The 19,531-nt window shown below is 54.9% G+C and overlaps 2 protein-coding genes across 3 annotated transcripts; both read right to left on the reverse strand.

The window, feature by feature from the left end:
* Positions 1-4,387: 4,387 nt before the first annotated feature.
* On the reverse strand, positions 4,388-15,212 carry PPP1R18 (protein phosphatase 1 regulatory subunit 18). Its single transcript, XM_037519319.2, has 4 exons — positions 15,086-15,212; positions 12,473-14,090; positions 6,907-7,117; positions 4,388-5,988 (listed from the first exon to the last, which is right to left on the reverse strand). The coding sequence occupies exons 2-4, from the start codon at positions 14,060-14,062 to the stop codon at positions 5,969-5,971; spliced, it is 1,821 nt and encodes a 606-aa protein (XP_037375216.1). The 5' UTR covers positions 14,063-14,090; positions 15,086-15,212; the 3' UTR covers positions 4,388-5,968.
* Positions 15,213-15,950: 738 nt separating this feature from the next.
* On the reverse strand, positions 15,951-19,255 carry NRM (nurim). Of its 2 annotated transcripts, none has more exons than XM_037519321.2 (4): positions 18,827-18,944; positions 18,244-18,440; positions 17,127-17,303; positions 15,951-16,817 (listed from the first exon to the last, which is right to left on the reverse strand). In XM_037519321.2, exons 1-4 carry the CDS (start codon positions 18,921-18,923, stop codon positions 16,536-16,538), a joined length of 753 nt encoding a protein of 250 aa, XP_037375218.1. In that variant the 5' UTR covers positions 18,924-18,944; the 3' UTR covers positions 15,951-16,535. The 2 variants fall into 2 exon arrangements, with proteins under 2 accessions (XP_037375218.1, XP_037375217.1); XM_037519320.2 differs by lacking the exon at positions 18,827-18,944 and adding an exon at positions 19,007-19,255 and having other exon boundaries at positions 15,952-16,817.
* Between the last annotated feature and the right edge of the window lie 276 nt (positions 19,256-19,531).

The following is a 19,531-nucleotide window of genomic DNA, read 5'->3' on the forward strand; positions in this document are numbered from 1 at the left end:
GTATTTTGATTTCCGCCCGTGCTGACTCTCTGTCGCCCCCTGATGGTCAGTGCTTCACTCATTCATTCAGCAAGTGCCAAGCGCCTAACACGTGCTAGGCCAATGTTAGTCTCTGGGTATATGACAAAGAACAAATCAGACAAAAATCTCTTACCGATTTACACTGAGTTGAAGGAGGAAGACAAGATACTTTAGTTATATGGAGTCAAAAATAAGGCAGAAGATGGGGAGGGGGATTCTACTTCATATGGAAAGATCAGGCCCTTGCTTATTAAGGATTAGCCCTTGCTGGTTAGGAAAGATCTTGGAGAGGATGGTACCTGCAGCAGGAGTGAAAGGATAGTCATAAGTGAGGGTCTCCAGCAGCAAGAAACTTGGCATAAGGAAAAAACAAAGATGTCCCCTTTTTTTGGTACTGTTTTAACTGATGACTGCAGCCAAAGACTGTTACAGGTGGTGTTCCCTGGAGAGAGGTGCTGGTGGGCATAGATAGACCCAGGGAAAATTCCAACAAAGTATTGGTGGGGGTGGAGACTGGGATAAGAAATATAAGGCAGGGTGGCTCCCTGGTGGCGCAAGGGGTTAAGCACAGCACTGTGAAGCTATCCGCAGCCTCTGCAGCACAAGCTGGCCAGGGAGCTACTCATGGCGCAGCAGATCTATTCCAACTGCCCACTGCTCCCCTTGTTACAGGGCAGGGAGAGGTGCACCCCAGACCCCCAAAAACCTGCATGCTCTAAATGGGTTCTGCCATCTGCCGCATCAACACAAAACATGTAAGACTTTAATGGGAAGGAACTTTAATACAATTAGGAAACAATACAAAAAAGGCAAAGAATATAGTTTCTAAATCAAGCACCCAATGTTACCCGTCCCCTCGTGGGTAAAAGTCCGCCCAAGCAGGATTGGCCCAGAGCAAGACCCCAAAGCCTGTCACAAGTCTAAAGCATCTTCCAGTGGGGACCCACAGAAAAGTATCAGAAATAACCAGACAAGTCTGGAAGGAAAGGAGCAAAATCAAAACCAAGACAAAAATCGCCATGGTCACCTTCCCATGGGTCTCTCCACCCGAATCTGTGTCACCCAGTCCACAACCAAAAGGCAAGCGCGATTTCTTCACATGTCTCTCCATTCCATGTGCCTCCTCCAGGTCTCCTCTGGCTCCATCCGGCTTCCTTCCTTCCTCAGTCTCCTCTGCAGCTTCTTCTCTCCCTGCTCAGCTTCACCCTCCTTTTGGGTGGGGCAGGAAACCTGGAACCTCCCCCTTTCCTGGGGACCACCCTGTTATACCCTCAGCAATATATTTTCAGTCAATTTGCCTGTTCTGTTCCCGCTCTGTCTCTGGTGAATCCTCTCACCCCCCACACCTCTGGCCTGCACCCCAGCTCTTGTATGCATAAATAAATAAATAAATAAATAAATAAACTATTTAAAAAAAAAAAAAGAAATATAAAGGGCCTCCCTGGTGGCGCAAGGGGTTAATCAATGCACTATGAAGCAATCTGAAGCCTCTGCAGCATGAGTTCAATTCCCAGCTGGCCAGGGAGCAACCCACATGGCGAGGCAGACCTCTCCTGTCTCACCCGCTGCTCCCCTCAGCAGTGTATTTCAGTCAGTCTGCCTGTTCTGTTCCCCGCTCTGCCTCTGGTGAATCCTCTCACCCCCTGCATCTCTGGCCTATATCCCAGGTCTTGTATGCATAAATAAATAAGTCTTTTAAAAAATATATATATAAGAGGGCCTCCCCGGTGGTGCAGCGGTTGAGCGCTGGGTTGCGAAGCTGCCCGCGGCCCCTGCGGCGCCGGTTCGATCCCCGGCTGCTCCCCGGCCACTGGAGGAGGGTCCCACATGGTGCGCAGACCTCTCCTGCCGCCCGCTGCTCCCCTCAGCAGTGTATTTCGGTCCTTCTGCCTGCTCTGCTCCGCGCTCTGGCTCTGGTGAATTCTCTCACCCCCCCGCGCTTCTGACTGTACCCAGTGCATGTATAAACAAAACAAACAAACAAATAAATAAATAAAATAAAAAAACATGCCTCTATAAAAATATATATATATATATATATATATATATATATATATATATATATATATATGGCTGCAGAAGCAACCCCCAGCTTTCAACTCTCCTGTAGTCCTGCCTGTGCTGTCCCTGAAGCTGCCTACTTAACCCTAACTTGCCCTGGGACTCACCAGGATTCAGCTTCTGGGATTTCAGCATTTTTGTATCTTCAGCGATTCAGAGGTTAGTGATTTCTGCCCCCACCATGCTGATCTTCCAGAAAGCTGTTGTGGGCCTCTGAAGGATGTGGAGAGGCCTCCAGCAGCCAACCTCAGAGAGGAAAAGTTCAGAAACTTTGCACGTAGCCAAGTGACTGAAACTGTTCCGTTTTGCTGCTGTTACATCCTGGCAGGAGAGGCAAAGAGACGGAACCTGGGGACTCACTGAGCTGTGAATGTGGCCATTTGTTGGGTGGTTTGGCCACTGCAGCTGCTGTTTTGTCTCTTGTCTGGTGCTCCACTGGGGCATCTTGGCAGCACCATGAGCATCTCCTGTTGTGTCTTCTGTTGTCTTCATGAGTTGGATCCCAGCCTATAGTCTGGCTGCCAAGTGCTCCATGTCCTCAGTGGTGGGAAGAAGCCATCTTGGGAGCATTTGTGTTTAGGACTTTAAAACACTGGACACTGCTTGTGTGTGGTAAGCAGCCATTTTTGGCCTCAGTAACTCTTTGTTTTTCCCTGATTTGTTAAATAAATCCCATTATTGTTCTCTGATCCTGAGTAGTCTTGTAATTGCATGTGCACGTGAAGAACTCACACAGTGACTGGTAAACTATTTGGGCCTTCTCCTTGGCCTATTTTAGTGCCCCTTGCTACCCTGTATCACTGTTGCAAAGTTATTTAAAACATCATCAAAGGAAGGATGTGCCAACTGTTTCCTGCATTTTTGCCAACAGCTTGGGAAGTTCACTGGTGGTTGCAATATTTGAAAATAAGCAGAGGGCCTCTTTGGTGGCCTGTGGGTTAAGTCTTAGCACTTCCATCATTGGCCAGGGAGCTAACCCACATGGCACAGCAGACCTCCCTCTTGCCTGCTGCTCCTCTTAGCAGTGTATTTCAGTAAACCCACCTGTTTTGCTCCCCACTGTCTCTGGTGAATCCTCTCACACTCCCCACCCTCCACTTCTCTGGCCTACACCCCAGTTCTTCTATGCAAAAATAAATAAATAAAAATAAGCAGAACTTGCCCTTGACTCTTGGGCAATCTGACCTCTATTTGACCCTGCTTCATATTTTTATGATATATTAGATTAATCAGTGTTGGAAAATGTTATTACAATTAACAGCCACAGGTAGTTCCATATCACTGACTTCTTGGATGAGTAATCTTCTGTTTCTGAGATGGAGTGTGGACACCTCAAGGGCTTCCTCCCTTGGCCTTCCCAACTTGAAGCTGATTAGGACCTAATTAGCTACTAATGTGAGCGTTGTTTCCCTTCACCCATACCCTCTGTGCATTGGCTCACTTTATTGACAACTTGCTAGAAAATTAAAAACCTTCGATATGTGTTTAAGATTAATTTGTCTAACACACTTTGGGTTTTAGTAAAGGGGAGTCTCCTCCTACTGAGCTGAGATAAACATGTAGTGGCAAGCAGGCAGGCAGGCTGAGGGGCTGGCAAGGCAGGGCTGGCATCTTTGTGCTTTCTTTCTGGCTTCTCTCTCTGATGATCTCCCTCTCAGTCTCCTGTAGTCTTCCCTTGTCTCAGAGTGACACTGCCCTGCTAGGCCCAGGTGTCCATAATCATAGGAGTGCGTGCCCAACACTCACAACCCTTGACCCCAGGCATCCACACTAATGGTGGAAGGGTCTATAAAAGGCCTGGTAATTTCCTTTATGCTACAGTCATACAATACTTGCTGTTTGCACTGCAGTTTCTAGATACTGGAATCCTTTAAATCATAATGTCCTCTGCTTCTAATTAAAAAAAAAAAAAAGCTATCCATTTATTCATTCATCCTAGAAATAATTGTATGTGTGTGCTAGGTGCCAGGAATAGTGATACTGCAGTAAACCCAGTGCTGTGGAAGCAAGGCATGGGGCAGTTTCTCATTTGATTTGGGAGACAGGTAAAGGAGAGTCCTGTAGCCCTCAGTGGCTTTCTCAGACTTTTAAAAAAAAATTTATTTATACAAGAACTGGGGTACAGGCCAGAGGCGCGGGAGAGTGAGAGAATTCACCAGAGACAGCGTGGGGAGCAGAACAGGCAGATGGACGGAAAACACTGCTGAGGGAGCAGTGGGCAAGACAGGAGAGGTCTACCGTGCCATGTGGGTATCTCCCTGGCTGGCTGGGAATCGAACCTATACTGCAGTCTGTGGACACGTCCACATTGCTGCACTCAACTCGCTGTGCCACCGGGAAGTCCCTTTTTCAGGCTTTTAATGATTTTTCTACACCATTTGTGATGAGGCAACCAGATGCAGGGCAGAGGGGACCGAGGGGCCAGGAATCTTTACTCTTTCTCTTTGCGCTCTCTCTAGCATTCCCCCGTAGCCCTTCTGCTTCCCTTGTTCTCTGTGTGATGCTGCCTTTATATCCTCAGTCTCTTGGCTCAGGTGTGCACTTACACATGCCCACACCATACTTTAGGTGTCCACCATCAGTCACAGGAACCCCGAGCCCAGGCTCCCAAGTGCCTCTTACATTCAAGGCTGCAGGTGATAGCCACAGAGGCCAGTGGCACAAAAGCCTGACCATCCCTTACTCTACCCCACGCCAATGTGATCTGCCCTCTAGGAACTTGCAGTCTGCCGGATGCCTCAAGTGCCCTTCCTCACTAGTCCTTCCTCACTGAGGCTCTTCAAGAAACTAGTACAGGGCTCCCAGAACCCTTCCTGCATGTGAGTGCTGAGTCCCTGCTCCATCCCTATCATTTCTCTTCCCACAGCCATGGCTACTTCCTCTCTATGGCTGATAGGAAGCTGGAGGAGGCTTGGAATGAGGAACCCAGAGCCTCCCCAATTGTACATTTTTTCCCTGAAAGAAGGGGAAGCAGCTGAAGAGTCAGAGAAAGCTCCATTTTATTATGGAAAGTTGTTTTTTTTTAAAAAAAAAAAAACAGGCAAATGATAAAGAAGGAAAAAATGGGGGACAATTGAGATGCCCTCCTTAGGCATCCTATACCTTTGCTATTCGATTCAATAGTAAATTACTAGGGAAAACAGAATTAAATAACTCTGGTAGGGCATGGAGTTCAAATTCCCAGCCTTCCCTCTTGGGGAAAGCCGAGGCATAGTAATACTGAGCAAAATTGGAAGAAATTACACCCCTAGTCACTCAAATGAAGTGACTGTAGGGGACAGGGGAGAGGATTTCACATGGACACAGCAAGTAGGCATGACTTGTAAACCTGGGACTTTGGCAGATGAGGCTGCGAGCTGATGCGGTTTGTAAACGAGACTGTGGTCAAGGGAAGAGGTGGGAACTGTAAACAAAGGGGCAGTGACCTAAGGAACAGGAGGGAGAAAGTGCCTGGAAATGGAGTGAGGACCAGGCCTCCCAGGGAGATAGGTGCTTAAATCCTGACAGCACGCAGGGGGTTTAGGGGTCAAGGGTGACTATAAGGAGAGTGCACCCTGCCTACGGGGATGGAAGGGGTGCTCCATTGCTGCCCCCCCCACCATGAGCTCTGTGCTCCTCCCCAGGATGTGGTGCTCACTCTTGGAAACCACTAGCATGGTGGATACATTAGCATGCCCGCACCACTCATAACACGGACCTCGGGGAAGGGTGGAAACTGGGTGATTGGCTCTGCCCCCCAGAAATAGGATGAGGAAAGTAAGTTGGAAGATATTGGTTGCCCTTCCCTGCCAGGCTCATTTTCAGGGTCTGTCTGCTCTGAATCTTCTGGGTTCTGAGACCTTCAGTTCTGGGAAGGAGGAAGGTAGAGCCCTGTGTTGGAAGACGGTCACCTGCGGCAGGACTCATCTGTGGGAGAGAAAACAATAATACAGAGAGCATGAGCGTGAGCCTCTGCGCCCCTTCCCCACCCTCAGTCACGCCGGTAGGCACATAGGAAGTCTTACCATGCCTTCCACTTCTTTTTTTATCTTTTACAGATTTATTTATTTATGCATGCAAGAACTGGGGTACAGGCCAGAGGCACAGGGGGTGAGAGGATTCACCAGAGACAGAGTGGGGAGCAGAACAGGTGGAGCTACTGAAATACACTGCTGAGGGGAGCAGTGGGCGAGTCAGGAGAAGTCTGCTGCGCCATGTGGGTAGCTCCCTGGCCGGCCAGGGAATGAACTTATGCCACAGCGGCTGGCGATAGCTTGATAGCGCTGTCTTTAATCCCTGCATCACCAGGGAGGCCCCAATCTTCCACTTCTTGAGCATAGGTTACTACCAGTAAGAGCAGCCACCGCTCACTCAGCGTGTACTCTGTGCCTATTCCTACAATTTGTTTACTTTCAATAGCCCCAGGAGAGGCTAAGTAATTTGATGTCCAGTCATGGTTCCAAGAACTTTACAAAAATTACTTAACCCTCTGAACAACTCCAAGAGGTGGTTATTATGAACCCAATTTCATAAATAGTAAACTGAGGCCACGGTCAGGTGATTGCCCTCAGGTCACACCACAAGCCACAAGATAGAGTTCAAACTCAGGCCTGAATCTGACCCAAATCCTGTGTTTTTAACCACACTAGAGTGCTAGAAAGAATTCTGGTTTTGAAATCTGGAGCCCCAGAAGCTCCAGTTGCAGCATCTGTTAAAGGAGCCAGTTGGGCTGGAGTTCCTGCAAGCCCCTTCCAAGCAGCAACGGCGAAGCCACCCTCCCTCCTGCCTGCAGTGTCTGCTCTCAACACCAGGGGACGCCCTCGAGCCGGTGGCGACTCCACTCACCCACTAGCAGGGCTTTGGTGCGCAGCCCGCTCTGCAGCTCCCGCTGCAGCAGAAGCAGCTCCTCCTCATCCTCTTCGTCGTCGGGTTGGGTCGCGGCGGGGCTGGGGGCACTGGGGCCCTCAGGCTCTGGACCCAGTTCTTCCAGAACGGAACTTTCGGAGGGGTATTGGTACGTGGTCTCCAGGGCTGTCTCGCTGAAGGAGATCTTGAGCTGAGGGTGGGAGAAAAAGGAGGCAGCAAGATCAGCCAGGGAAAGCCCGCAGGGCGCAGGTGAGAGGTAGAGGGTGAGGGAGCTGGGATCGGGACACTCCAGTGGCTGTGTCTGCCCGTCTACTCCGGGACCAGGTTATTATTTTTTTTTTTTAAGATTTTATTTATTTTTGGGCCTCCCTAGCGGCGCAAGGGGTTAAGACGCAACCTATGAAGCTATCTGCAGGCTCTGCAGCACGAGTTCAATCCCCCTGCCGGCCAGGGAGCTACCCATATGGCGCAGCAGACCTCTCCTGTCTCGCCAGCAGTGTATTTCGGTCAGTCCGTCTGTTCTGTTCCCCACTCTGTCTCTGGTGAATCCTCACCCCCCCCCCCAACACCTCTGGCCTGTACCCCAGCTCTTGTATGCATAAATAAATAAAATCTTTTTAAAATTTATTTATCTTTTAAGATTTATTTAAAAAATTTATTTATTTATACAAGCACTGGGTACAGTCAGAAGCGCAGGAGGGTGAAAGAATTCACCAGAGCCAGAGTGGGGAGCAGAACAGGCAAAAGGACCGAAGTACACTGCTGAGGGGAGCAGCGTGTGGCAGGAGAGGTCTGCATACCATGTGGGACCCTCGCCAGCTGCCGGGGATCAAACCAGCACTGCAGAGGCTGCGGGCAGCTTCGCAGCCCAGTGCTCAACCACTGGGCCACCAGGGGAGGCCCAAGATTTATTTATTTTTAAAAAAGATTTTATTTTTTTAAAGATTTGTTTGTTTAAAAAAAGATTTTATTTATTTATTTAAGGTTTATTTATTTATGCATACAAGAGCTGGGGTGCAGGCCAGAGGTGTGTGGGGGGTGGTAAGAGGATTCACCAGAGACAGAGCGGGGAATAGAACAGGCAGATTGTCTGAAGTACACTGCTGAAGGGAGCAGCGGGAGAGTCAGGAGACGTCTGATGCACCATGTGGGTTGTTCCCTGACTGGCCAGGGATCGAACTCATGCTAGAGAGGCTGTGGACAGCTTCACAGTGTGGTGCTTAACCCCTTGTGCCACCAGGGAGGCTCCAATTTTATTTATTTTTGCGTAGAACTGGGGTGCAGGCCAGAGGTGCGGGGTGGGGACGGTGTGAGGATTCATCAGAGACAGAGCAGGGAACAGAACAGGCAGATCCACCAAAATACACTGTTAAGGGGAGAAGCTGGTCAAACAGGAGAGGTCTGCTGTGCCATATGGGTTACTCCCTGGCTGGGATCAAACTCAGGCCTTCACCGTGGTAGCGCTGAGACTTAACCCCTAGGCTACCAAGGAGGCCCCAGTTTGCTTTCCTACACTGCCTCTCCAGTCCCAGATTTTCCCTCTTCAATCATATTTCAAAAACATCAGACTGAGCTTTGGCAGGGGTGGGAGTGATAGAAGACAGTAATATAGGGCCAAGTGGGACTCCTTAATGTGGGAGGCAGAGAGTAAAAAGAAATTGTAATATAAGGAGATAAGTCCTATCACTAGAACTGAGACTTTGGATGCCCTGCTGGCAATCAAGCAGGAAAGCTACCCAGAGGCGGGGAGATTTGAGATGACTGGAGAGTTTCAGGCAGAAGTAAGGGCAATCTAGGGCTTCCTTGGTAGACTAGAGGTTAAGTCTTAGTGCTTTCACTGCTTCAGCCTGAGTTTGAGCCCCAGCCAGGGAGCTACCCACATGGCGTAGCAGACCTCTCCTGTCTTGCCCACTGCTCCCCTCAGCAGTGTATTTCAGTAGATCCGCCTGTTCTGCTTCCCGCTCTGTCTCTGGTGAATCCTCTCACCGCCCCCACCTCTGGCCTACACCCCAGTTCTTCTACGCAAAAATTAAAAAAAAAAAAGAAGTAAGGGCAATCACATTGGAATTCAAGCCCTCCAGCCAGCTGCTGTTCCTAGGAAACCCAGAACCCTGGACAACAACCCTCGGGGCTCCCATCGCTCCTCTCTTGCAGCTGCAGAGGACCATGGCAAACAGGTCTAGCGTGTAAGGGGGGCAGGGAGTGACCCAACAGAAAGGTTCAGAGGAAATGAGACTCTCCCCCAACACACAGTAGAGAAGACGAGCAACTGGGGAGGTGACAGGGGCAGAGAGGAAAGTCCATGCAAACACAGGGTGGGGGTGGAGAGTGCACCAAGGGATGAGCAGAGATGAGGCAGAGACCAAGAGGAGATCTGCAGGGGCCAGAAAATCCTTCATTAACAAATGGTCTCTAGGCAGGCAAGCCCCAGCTGTCCTGGCTGCCTTTCTGCCTGTCCCCTTTGCTCTCCTAAGCAGCTCATGGAGAAAAGGCAGAGTGGGATTATCTCTCGGAGCCAAAGTGATTAAGGAGACAAAGGGAGGATTCCATATGAACTACTTGGAAAGGTCCAGATGATCTAGTTGGGCCTTCCCTGGCTTCGTGAGTGTCCAAGTGGACTGGAGTGTGAAAAGAGAAAAGCCAGGAGGGTGGCTGGACAGGTGTCGCTGACACCTAGTTCCCATGGGAAGCTGGAACTTAGTGACTATCACTTCCTGACTCCAAACACTGCTGCCATCTCACTTGGAGCAAAAGCCAGAGTCTGACCAAGGCCTATAGGGTGCTCCCAAAGTGCCACTCCTCCCTCACTTTTCTGGCATCCTCCCCCACTCCAGCGCACTGGCCACGCCGGTTCCTCCAGGAGTGCTGCCACCTCAGGGCCTTTGCACTGGCTGTTCCCTCTGCCTGAAACACCCTTTCCCCAAATATCCCTGTGGCCCCTGCTACTGGATCATGCTCTTATAAAGTTGTCATACAGGCTCCCTCTGCCTCCTGGCCCTTCTGGATCTGCTTATAACTGTTCGAATTTTTTCCCCACAATCACTAGCCACCTTCTAACCTACCAGAGAATTTATTTATTTGTTATCCTTGTGTCTGCGGCCAAAAGTTGCTACACCAGACCAAGTGAGGGTTCACCCAGACCTTAGATGAGGTGCCAACAGGGACCAACACCGGGCAACAATGTGGGGCAGGGAAGAGCTGAGTTGTTCATTCTCGACCCCCAGTGGATCTGTGGATCGGCTGGGGGAATCAGCAGCCAGACCCCTTATATCCCACTTCTCACACTTCTGTAACTGACACTCACCCAAGCTTCTGGGAACTCACTTCAGTTTGCTGTTTTTCTCTCTCCTTTTGGGATGTGAAGCTCTGTAGTTTATTATCCACTCTGAACAAGGATTCATTTTGTTTGTACTCAATTCAGGTTTGTCTCTGTCCCCCAAACCAAATCTCTCCTCACCTCCCCCCCAACCTACCCCAACTTCTGACTGGGCTCCTCAGGAATGCGCAGTCTGCATGGGGGGTGGGGGTGGTTTGGAGGGGGTGTGACTCACTGGCTCTTCTCTCATCAGCTATATAAGGTCACAAGGGGGCCAGAGAGAGGAGGGGCCAATCTTCCAGCCAGAGGGGCCTCAGGGGAACAGCACCAGCCACAGCCCAGCCCTGGGATTCTCTCCTGATGGCAGGGCCACATTTGATGGAATTAGCTGGCAAACAGGAGTTATTTAGGGAAAGCAGGGGGAGGGGAGCCCTCCCATCCTGAGCCAGTGGTTGGGACAGGGCTGGCCAGCCAGATGAGCTGGCTGCTGAGCAGGGAGAAAGCCTGAGGGGGCGGAGGGGCAGGTGTCTGGGTGTAGAGAACTCTGTGCTGCTTTCCCCCACCCCCACCCCAGAGAGGCCCGCTTCCTTATTCTCTCACCACATCCTGAGCAGTTCTGGCAGGCCCATGGCCCAGCGTTCCCCACTCACACCAGCCTTCCGGCCCCCACCCCAGGCTTCCTGTTTGGGCGATCTGCTTCTGGCTCCCCTGGCTCCCTGACCTAGGTAGGTATAGTCACCATCACAGGTCCTGGCCTGCACTGGGACTTTAGGCTTTAGGCCTCAAAACTTCGGCCTCTCTCCTTTCCTTCCTCCCTAAAGGCATAAGGCAACCTCACTAGAAAGCGACTTTTCTGAACCCCTCCTCTGGTGGTTTCCTGCCCCAACGCCTTTGCGTCTGCCTAGGCAGGAGGGGAAGGGGCTCGGGATAGATCTCTGCACCATGGCTCAGGGACAGGAGCTTAAGCATCACATGAAGATGAACTGGGGGATCAAGTGACACCCAAGCTAATGATCTTTGGTACCTGTTGTTTCCCACTGACACTAAGAACAAGAAACCCAAATCCGAGCAGTCACACATGGGATGAGGACTGGAGACTAGACTGGGGAGATGTGGCAGTGCAGGGGCTGCTCTTCCACTTGCAAGCTGGGAACAGGTTGTTTTTGTAGGGAAGGGGCTGGGCCAGGGCCAGGGGGGAAGTAGCCTGGCTGCTCCCACTTCCCTGCAAGTCCTCTGACCCTTGGGCGGCCTCAGCCCCCACCCATGGTTCCCCCTCGGTTCCTAATCCAGTGGTTCTCCCTGCCAGGCCCTCTCAGCACAGAGTGTCCAAATTCACTTCTCTCTTTTTCTTCCCCAAGGGGAGGGAAAGGCCAGGGTCCAAGGAAGAGAGGGGAAAACCAAGTGCTGAGCCAGTTCTGGAGAGGGAGGGGAAGCCCGAGGTGGGGGTGGGGTGGGGGGGTGTTGTCGGCCAGGGAGTGAGGGGCCGGCATTTGGGAAGAGGAGAAGGCTTTGCTTGTCCCGAGAGAGAAGGGAGCACTGTGTAAAGCAGTGGCCCAGCTGGGGGTGTGCAACCCCAAGGTCACCCACTTCAAATGGCCTCTGTGTGCGCCTCTCCCATGGGGCAGACTGGGGTTCAAAAGCCTTCTCTCTACTCTGTGTCCAGCCCTGTTCCTTTCCCTCCCCCTTCTATCCTAGGATGGCCCGCCTCAGCTCTACCCCCTCTTCCTTGGGACTGTGGGAGCTTCCTCCACTTACTTCTCCCTGCCATTTCTCCCTAGAACCCCAGGTTCCCCCTTCCACCTCTCTAGGTTTCCCATCCCAACATTCTCTCCCCTGAAGGCTAAGCGCTTTCACCAGGGGACCCAGCCCTCAGATCCCAGGCTGTCGCCAGGGCTCAGGTCTCCCACCAGATGGGCTGGGCTGGGTCACAGACTCAAGAAAGGAAAGAAAGAAGACGGGGTGAATTCAGAGCCTGAGGGAAGGGAGAGTGAGCAGTCTGGGCACACCCCAGAGACACACCCAGGGACAGGCCTGGTAGCCAGCAGGACTGTGGGGCTTGGAAATGAATGGAGAGCTCCACGAAGGAAGGGTGTGTGTTCAGAGGAAGGGTGGTGGCAGGAATGAGCGAGAGAACAGAGGACGAGCATGGGGGCGAGTATAAAAAACAAGGACCGATTCCAGAGACCAAGGAGTGGACTTCCAAGACGTTTGGCTTGGCTGCTCCCCTACCTGTTTGTGGTGTCTCTCAGGGGACCCCTTCACAAGGCAGCTGCGGCTGAGGCGAAGGTAGCCCCCCACAACCAAGATCTCCTCAGCAGTCGGGTACCGCTTCTTCCCAGCCCCGGGGACTGCAGCATCCGCTGTGGCTGGAGTAGCTGGAGTGGCTGGGGTTGCAGGGGGCATGGACCTTCGGGGGTTGACTGTGAAGGTGTGTCCGCTGCGGCGTGGGGCCCCCACCCCTGGCCCTGCCTTCACCCCATAGAAGAGACGGCTCATGAGGGGATCCCCAGGAGACTGGGGGGCAGGTGGGGCTGGTGGGGGCTGGGGTTCCACTGCTTCCTCTTCCTGCAGTCTAGAGACTCCAGTCCCAGTGTCCTCTGGTGGGAGGGGGGAGGGCACAGAGCAGCGGTTCTGCAGGGCACCCAGAGGCCTGCCCTGAGCCCTCGCCTCCTTCTCAGGCTCCCCTTCCCCTACACCAAAAGGCCCCAGACACTTCTCAGTTGTCTCTGGAGGTTCTGGTTTCTGAGTTCGAGTTTCTATGTCCTTGGGTGTCCATTCTCGAACCTTCCCAGAGTGCAGGGTCCATTTCCACCCTTCTGTCGGCCTTAAGCCCCTCTCACCATCCTCCACAGTGCTGGGCCTCTGTTCAGCTGCCTCCGTTCTTCCAGGGCTGTGGTCTGGCATGTCCCTTGTCAGGGTTTCTGACGGCCCTGTAATCTCTGGAGAGGCCATCCTTGGAACTGGCCTCTCTTCTTTTCTCCCGCATTCCTCGGAGCAGTTTTTTCTTTCTTCTCCTGAATTTAGCCTCGACTCTGATGCCTCCAGTTGCAGCACGCTCTGTTCTTGGGACTCTCCAGAGTCAGGCCTCCATTTGTGGGCCTCTGTTAAGCCCAACTTCTGGTTGTCAGCCTCCGATGGGCTCAGTCTACTCGCCACCACCTCTTTTCTCCTGGGGCTTTGTTCTCTAGGTTCTGCCAGCTTTAGACTCCGCTCTGAAGTTTCTCCAGGGCTCAGCCTCCATTTCTGGGGCTCTGGCAGTCTGGAGTTCCTGTCGCCAGACTCTCCTGGACTCTGGTCCTGGGCCTCCAAAGTCCTGGGGCTCGACTCTCGAGCTCCCCCTACCCCCAGCCTCCTCTCTCTGGCCTCCCTGGGACTGAGCCACTCTTCTCTAGACTCTCTTCCCTTGGGGCTTTGATCCCGCGTCTCCCCAGGGCTGGGTCTTCGCTCACGAGCCTCCAAAGGTCCAGGCCTTCTCTCGGGAAGTGGCTCTTCACTCCGCTGCTGCTGCTGCTGCTGCTGCTGTTGCTGCTGCTGCCGCTCCTGGCGAATGAATCTGTTCTGGTGCACTGGCCCGATGGCCTCCAGGAGCACCGTGGATTCATCTGGGTCTGGAGGTCCAGCCTCTGTAGTCCCAGGCACAGGGCTAGGCTCTCCAGGAGACAGACCAAGCTTGGCCCGTCTGCGCTCCAGGAGACCCCTTTTCCAGGCTGGCATCTGGGACAGCCGCTCCCGCTCCGCCTTCTCACGACCACGAAGGGCTGCCTCCTCCTGCCGGCGCCGAGCTAGCAGCTGTAACTTCCAGTCAGGGATAGTGGCCATGGCTGCCTGGAGGTAAGGGTGAGGAGCACTGGGGGTAGAGAACAGGAAGGGGAGGCTCCAGAGAGGCCCGGGGGGTCAGACGGGGTGGGGGAAAGGAAGCGGAGGGCACGAGGTGGGCCACAGCAGAGGCGTGGGGGTGAGGACAGAAGGAGAGACAGGAGTGCAGAAAAGGGGGGAAGTGAGAACGCCAAGTTGGGGTGTGTGTGTCGGGGGGGGGTGCCGCGAGGTGAGAGGAGGAGTGGAGATTGAGTGCAGAGCGGCGGGAGTCAGACTTGGCAGCACCGGGTTAAAGGGCCACAGACAGTCCCCAGGATGTGAGATGAGAGAAGGGTGAACCGCGAAGTTGGCGGGAGGGAGAAGAGAGACGCGCGGCCCAGGGTGAGGGGGCACAGGGCTCAGGCGGGGTTACTCACGCCGTGGGGGTCAGGGGGTGCCGCCGTGGAGGAGGCAGAGGGACGCGGAGGGGTGCTGGGCTGGCGGGGAGGAAGGGTAGGAGGGAGACCTAGGGGAGCCGGGGCATCGGGGGGCAGCGGGGAGAGGGAGCTCGGCGGCGGCGGCCGGGCATGTCTCGGCGCGGGCGGCTGCGGCCCCGGCTCCCCTTCCAGCTCCGCGCGGGCCACGCCCCTCCGGCCCCCGGGCCCGCCGCTGCCCGGCACTCCGCCCCGAGGCGGGTCGGGGGAAATACCCTCCCCCCGGGACTTTCGGAACCCGGCGTCGGGGCTGCCAGCGCGTTCCCAGAACCCTGGCGTCACCCGCGGGGTCCCGTCCCCACCGCCGACCGCCCCCCCGGCTGCGCCCCGAGCCCGGGCGCGCGAGGACCCGCCGCGCCCCCTCTCCGCCGGCCCGCGCGGCGCCGGCCCCGGCCCCCGGAGCCCTGACAGCGCCGGCCACCCCCCCCCCCCCGCCTCCCGCCGCAGACAGACAGTCTCAGCACAAAGAGGGGACAGCCGGGCCCGGCCGGGGAGGGAGCGCGGACGGCAGGCAGGAAGCACCCCCTCCCAGCCTCGGGCCCCGTGCACTCACGCGCCGCGGGGCTCCCGGGGAGGGGTGCGGAGGAGCCCGGCGTCCGGAGAGGAGGAGAGAGGAAGAGGAGGAGAGAGGGAGCGAGGGAGATCCGGAGACAGGAGGGGGAGAGAGGGAGGAGGGCGAGCCGGAGCCCAGGAGGAGGGACGGACGCCGAGATCTGGGGGCCGGGCGGGGGCGGCGACCGCTTTGTCTGAGGACAATGGGGAGCGGGCTGGGGGCGCGGGGCGGAGCCCGGGGAGGGCGTGGCCTCGCCCGAGCGGACCCCGCGTGGGACTCTGCTCGGTGACTCCCCTTTTCCCACCGCACGCCCCGTCGCTCCGCTCCTCTATGCCGCGCCCCACCCCGTTCCCGCCCTGCGGCGTGGAGAACCAGGGGTCCGGATCCCCGCCCCAGCCCGCCGACCGGGGCGGCGGCCGGTGACTCAGGCCCCTTGAGGGACCAGGGGAGGAAGCTGCAGCTGCTCGGAGCCGGGCCCGCCCTTCCCATCCCCTGCCGCTCCGCCCCACGCGTTGCCCTCCTCGGCCGGCCTTTGTTATGTGGGGTCCAAGGCCTCCGCCAGGCTGGGGGGACCCTCGGGAAGGAGAGCGGCTGAAGAGGCGCTGAGAGCCCAGGTGGGGATGCGCGCTCCCCTCGCAGAGCCGCTGCCCGCATCCCCTTTCCACTAGTCTCCCAAGGGTCCCCTGGTCTGCAGGGGGCAAATTGGGGAATTTGGAGGCTGAGGGAGCGGGTCGGTCCGGGAAGGTGGGGGCGAGTCCGCGGGGAGTGGCCGCAGCTCGGCTGTCGCCAGAGGGCGCGGTGGTTGCCTAGACTAGATTTGGCGCGCCCAGGCCCCGACTCATCTTCCTTCCCAAACTCAGTCCTGTGGCTTGAGAGATACTGACAGACTACAGGCCATAAGTAGAAAAACCAGGCTGAATTTTATTTTCCTGCAACGCGTGTTCAGAGAGCAAGGAACCTTTAATCACCTTTAATCAGTTTAGAAGCCTCTAAACTGGATTCGAGGATGGAGCCCAGGGGTGGAGCCTCAGGAGCTGCCAGGCTCGAAGTCTGGAGCAGCAGTTGATCTGGTCAAACTTGCAGACCCTGGTCCAGCAGCTCGGGGTAGGGGATATGGGGAGAAGGGGATCCCTGAGGCGCAGAGGCAGTAAAAGGCTGTACCCTTCTTGTGAGGAAATTAGGAGGACAGAGATCTAAACTGCCAGGACAGATTAGTTCCCCACCCCTTCTTCCAGGCTGGTGAGAAGTGGACCTTGGAGTTCATTGTGAGACTCAGAATTTGGGGTATGGAGCTGGACGCACCCAGGAACTGGAGTCTCAAGCATGAAGGCACAGCCCCTTCAGTTCATGGGTTTGGGCTTCTGGACTGAAGCAGCCAGTGCCTGGGTGTCAAGGGATTGGTAATTCCAAGGGAAGAGGAAGCACAAGGCTTGGACCCAGGGTCAGCTCCTCACTCAGCCTCCCCCTCCTGCGGCCGGGACAGCAAGTAGAGTTTTCTTTGCAGCTGGGCCCGGAGGTAGCGGAGGTCTTGCTGGTCAAGCCCGTGAGCCAGGCCCAGGTACAGGGTGAGCAGGAGAGCGAGGAGGAGCCGATCAGTGCCCAGGGTGGGCACCACCCACAGCACCGTCAGCAGCTCCACACACACTGGGTGGCGTAGATGGGAGAAGAGTCTCAGAGCCCGGGGAGACTTCAGGGCCAGGGGTTCGCCCAGCCCCAGCACATGGTAGTACACCTAGGAGAGGGAGACCAGCTTAGAAAGCCCTTGGGCAACTTACTGCTTTTTTCCTCTGCTCCTGGGCACCCTCCTGTAACTCGGGCTAGGGAGCATCCTCTGAGACTTGAGCCCCTGCCCCTCATTTCTGGTCCAAGAACCATGGTGTCTGACCTTTGAGGTAGAGAATCATCTTAGATGAAAGGGAGGCAGATGAGGGAGTGGAAAGGAAGGTGGAAGGGAATGGGAGGAGGGGAGGGAAGTCCTTGCAAGGCAAAGAGGCATCCTGGAGAGCATCGCAGACCTCAGGTAGGGATCTGGGAACCTCACCTGTTTGAGGCCCATGAGCTCGGCGTAGTCAAAGACGAGAAGGATGCTGAAGATGAGGAGCCAGGAGATAACGTGGAGCACAAAGCAGAGGAGAGGCACCCAGGTGGCCCATGGCTCCGCCCGAGCATCCCACAGCACAGGGCCTCTGGGTACCGGCTCCCAGTACCGCATCACCAGCTGGGGGAGGAGGAAGAGCTGGGTATCCTAGCAGCCCACCCTTGAGAGACCTAGATCCTAGGCTGTCCCCACCCCAGGCTGGCCTGCAGCTTGTCCCACCTCTACTATAAGCAAATATTCACCATGTGGAGGGTGCTGAGCGGGGTCCCATGGGTGTTAGGATGAATTGTGTCTCCCCTGAAGACCAGTGATATGCAAAGCAGCCTGTGCTGACTTTTCTATTAAAACCAACCTGGAATTTGTCAGGAAGCTCAAGTTGTTAATGGGGGAAAACAATCTAGAAACTGAGAGAATGACATCCAATAAAAAAGAGGTGGAGGCCTCCCTGGTGGCACAGGGATTAAGTCTCAGCACTATAAAGCTATCTGCAGACACTGCAGAATGCATTCAATCCCAGGCCAGGGAGCTAACTGACATGGCTCAGCAGACCTCTCCTGTCTCACCCACTGCTCCCCTCAGCAGCGTATTTTGGTAGATCTGCACATTCTGCTCCCCATTCTGTCCCTGGTGAATCTTCTCACCCTCCCGCACCTCTGGCCTACAGCTCTTGTATGCATAAATAAATCTTAAAAAAAAAAAAAAAAGAAAAAACCCCAAAGTAACCCATGCCAAATACACAGTTGACATTAGTTGGGAAGTTCTGTGAGAAGTGTTGAAGAGGCTATAATGGCCTGATTTCCACTCTCAAGCAGGACAACATGAACAAAGTTGCAAAGGTGAGAATGAACATGTACTTCTTGGAAAATGACCAGTGGTTCACCCTTTTTGAGAAAAGTAGGGTATGTGCTGTGGCTAGTGGAAGCTGAGATTAGAGCCCTGAATGACTGCAGTTCTCCTAAATCCACATTTTATCTGAAGCTTAAGGTCTTTGTCCCTCCAACTGTGGGCATCCTTCCCAGAGTCAGTTTCCCTTGAGGACTCAGCTGCCAGGGCCTCCTACCTGCAAGGCCAGGGCAGTGCATGCCACATACAGTGACCTCTGAAGGACCCCAAAGTACCGGGACATCCAGGCCTTCACGGTCTCAGTTGCCATGAGGCTGTGCTGTCCCACAAATAGTAGCAGGAGCACCAGATCGCGAGCCAGGGGGGCAAGGATGCTGCGGTCCTGCAGAGCAGCCAGCCAGCCCTGGCGGACATCTAGGGGGAGTTAGAGAAAGGGACAGAAGATCAAAAAGACGGTAGGGAACACCCTGCCCTCGCCCATCTCCCCTTGGAGTCACAGGTCTCGTTCCTTCATGCTCTCAGGAGTCAGAGAGCTTTCTCCCTAGGAGCTGCCAGCCTCACTTTTCCATTCTGTTTCTTCCCTCCTTCGGAGCGGGGAAGAGGATTTACATTAGGTTAAAGTCACAAAAGCAAGGCTGGAGAGGCCGGGGTTGGATTGCCCCTCTGATTTCCACTCTCCGAAGGATCCCTTCTCTCAGCACTCACCTATCCAGTCGTCACAAAGCACTCTCTTTGGAAGTCCCTGCTGACCGCCCTTTCCCTCTCCCTCCTTCCTCTCCCTACTTTCCGTCTACCCAAACCTCTAATCCCAGCGCTCCTGATTTCGCCCTCAGGTGTCCCCGGCAGTTTTCCGCGGTTTCTCGGTTCGCGTTCGCTCTCCAGAACTTCCTCTGTCATTTGTCTCCAAGCCCCGCCCCTGCTCCGTCTCCCGCGGCTCCACCTCCCCACCCCAGGGCTCACCCTCGATCCCGCCCGCTCACCCGGACCACCGGTCTCCGGGGTCCCTCCGAGAAGCGGCCGAAGGGAGGTGAAGCGCACGAACTCCACTCCAGTGCCAAAGGCCAGGATGAAAGAGGCGAGGGCGGCGGGGACCAGGAGCAGTGCAGAGGCCATGGCGAGAATGAGGGGTGGGGAAAGGGGCGGGTTTGGGGTTCCCGCGGCCACAGGCCCCGCCTCCTCCCGGGGGGCCCTACCCGGGGGGGCGGGGATCCAGCGCGTCAAACGCCCGGATTTCCCGCCCGGAGCTCGTAGCTTCTGCTAGCCGGCGGCTGCCCGCTGCTGGGTGCCTGGCCCCAGCCCGCAATCTTTGCGTCACAGAAGGGAATGTTAGAATCCCAAGTGACAGGTGAAAAGGGCACAACTCGCCAGTCATGTGGTTCGAATTCCAGCTTGCCTAGTTTTCTAATCTAAAATGAAGACAGAACTTCATCTAAAATGAACTCTCACAGAGTTCTCGTGGAAACAGCAGCGGAGCTCCTTTTACAGCTTTGGCTAGAAAACAACCA

This window comes from Talpa occidentalis, unplaced genomic scaffold (genome assembly GCF_014898055.3).
Source record: "Talpa occidentalis isolate TD23 unplaced genomic scaffold, MPIMG_talOcc4v2.1 talOcc4.2, whole genome shotgun sequence".
Taxonomy (NCBI): Eukaryota; Metazoa; Chordata; class Mammalia; order Eulipotyphla; family Talpidae; genus Talpa; species Talpa occidentalis.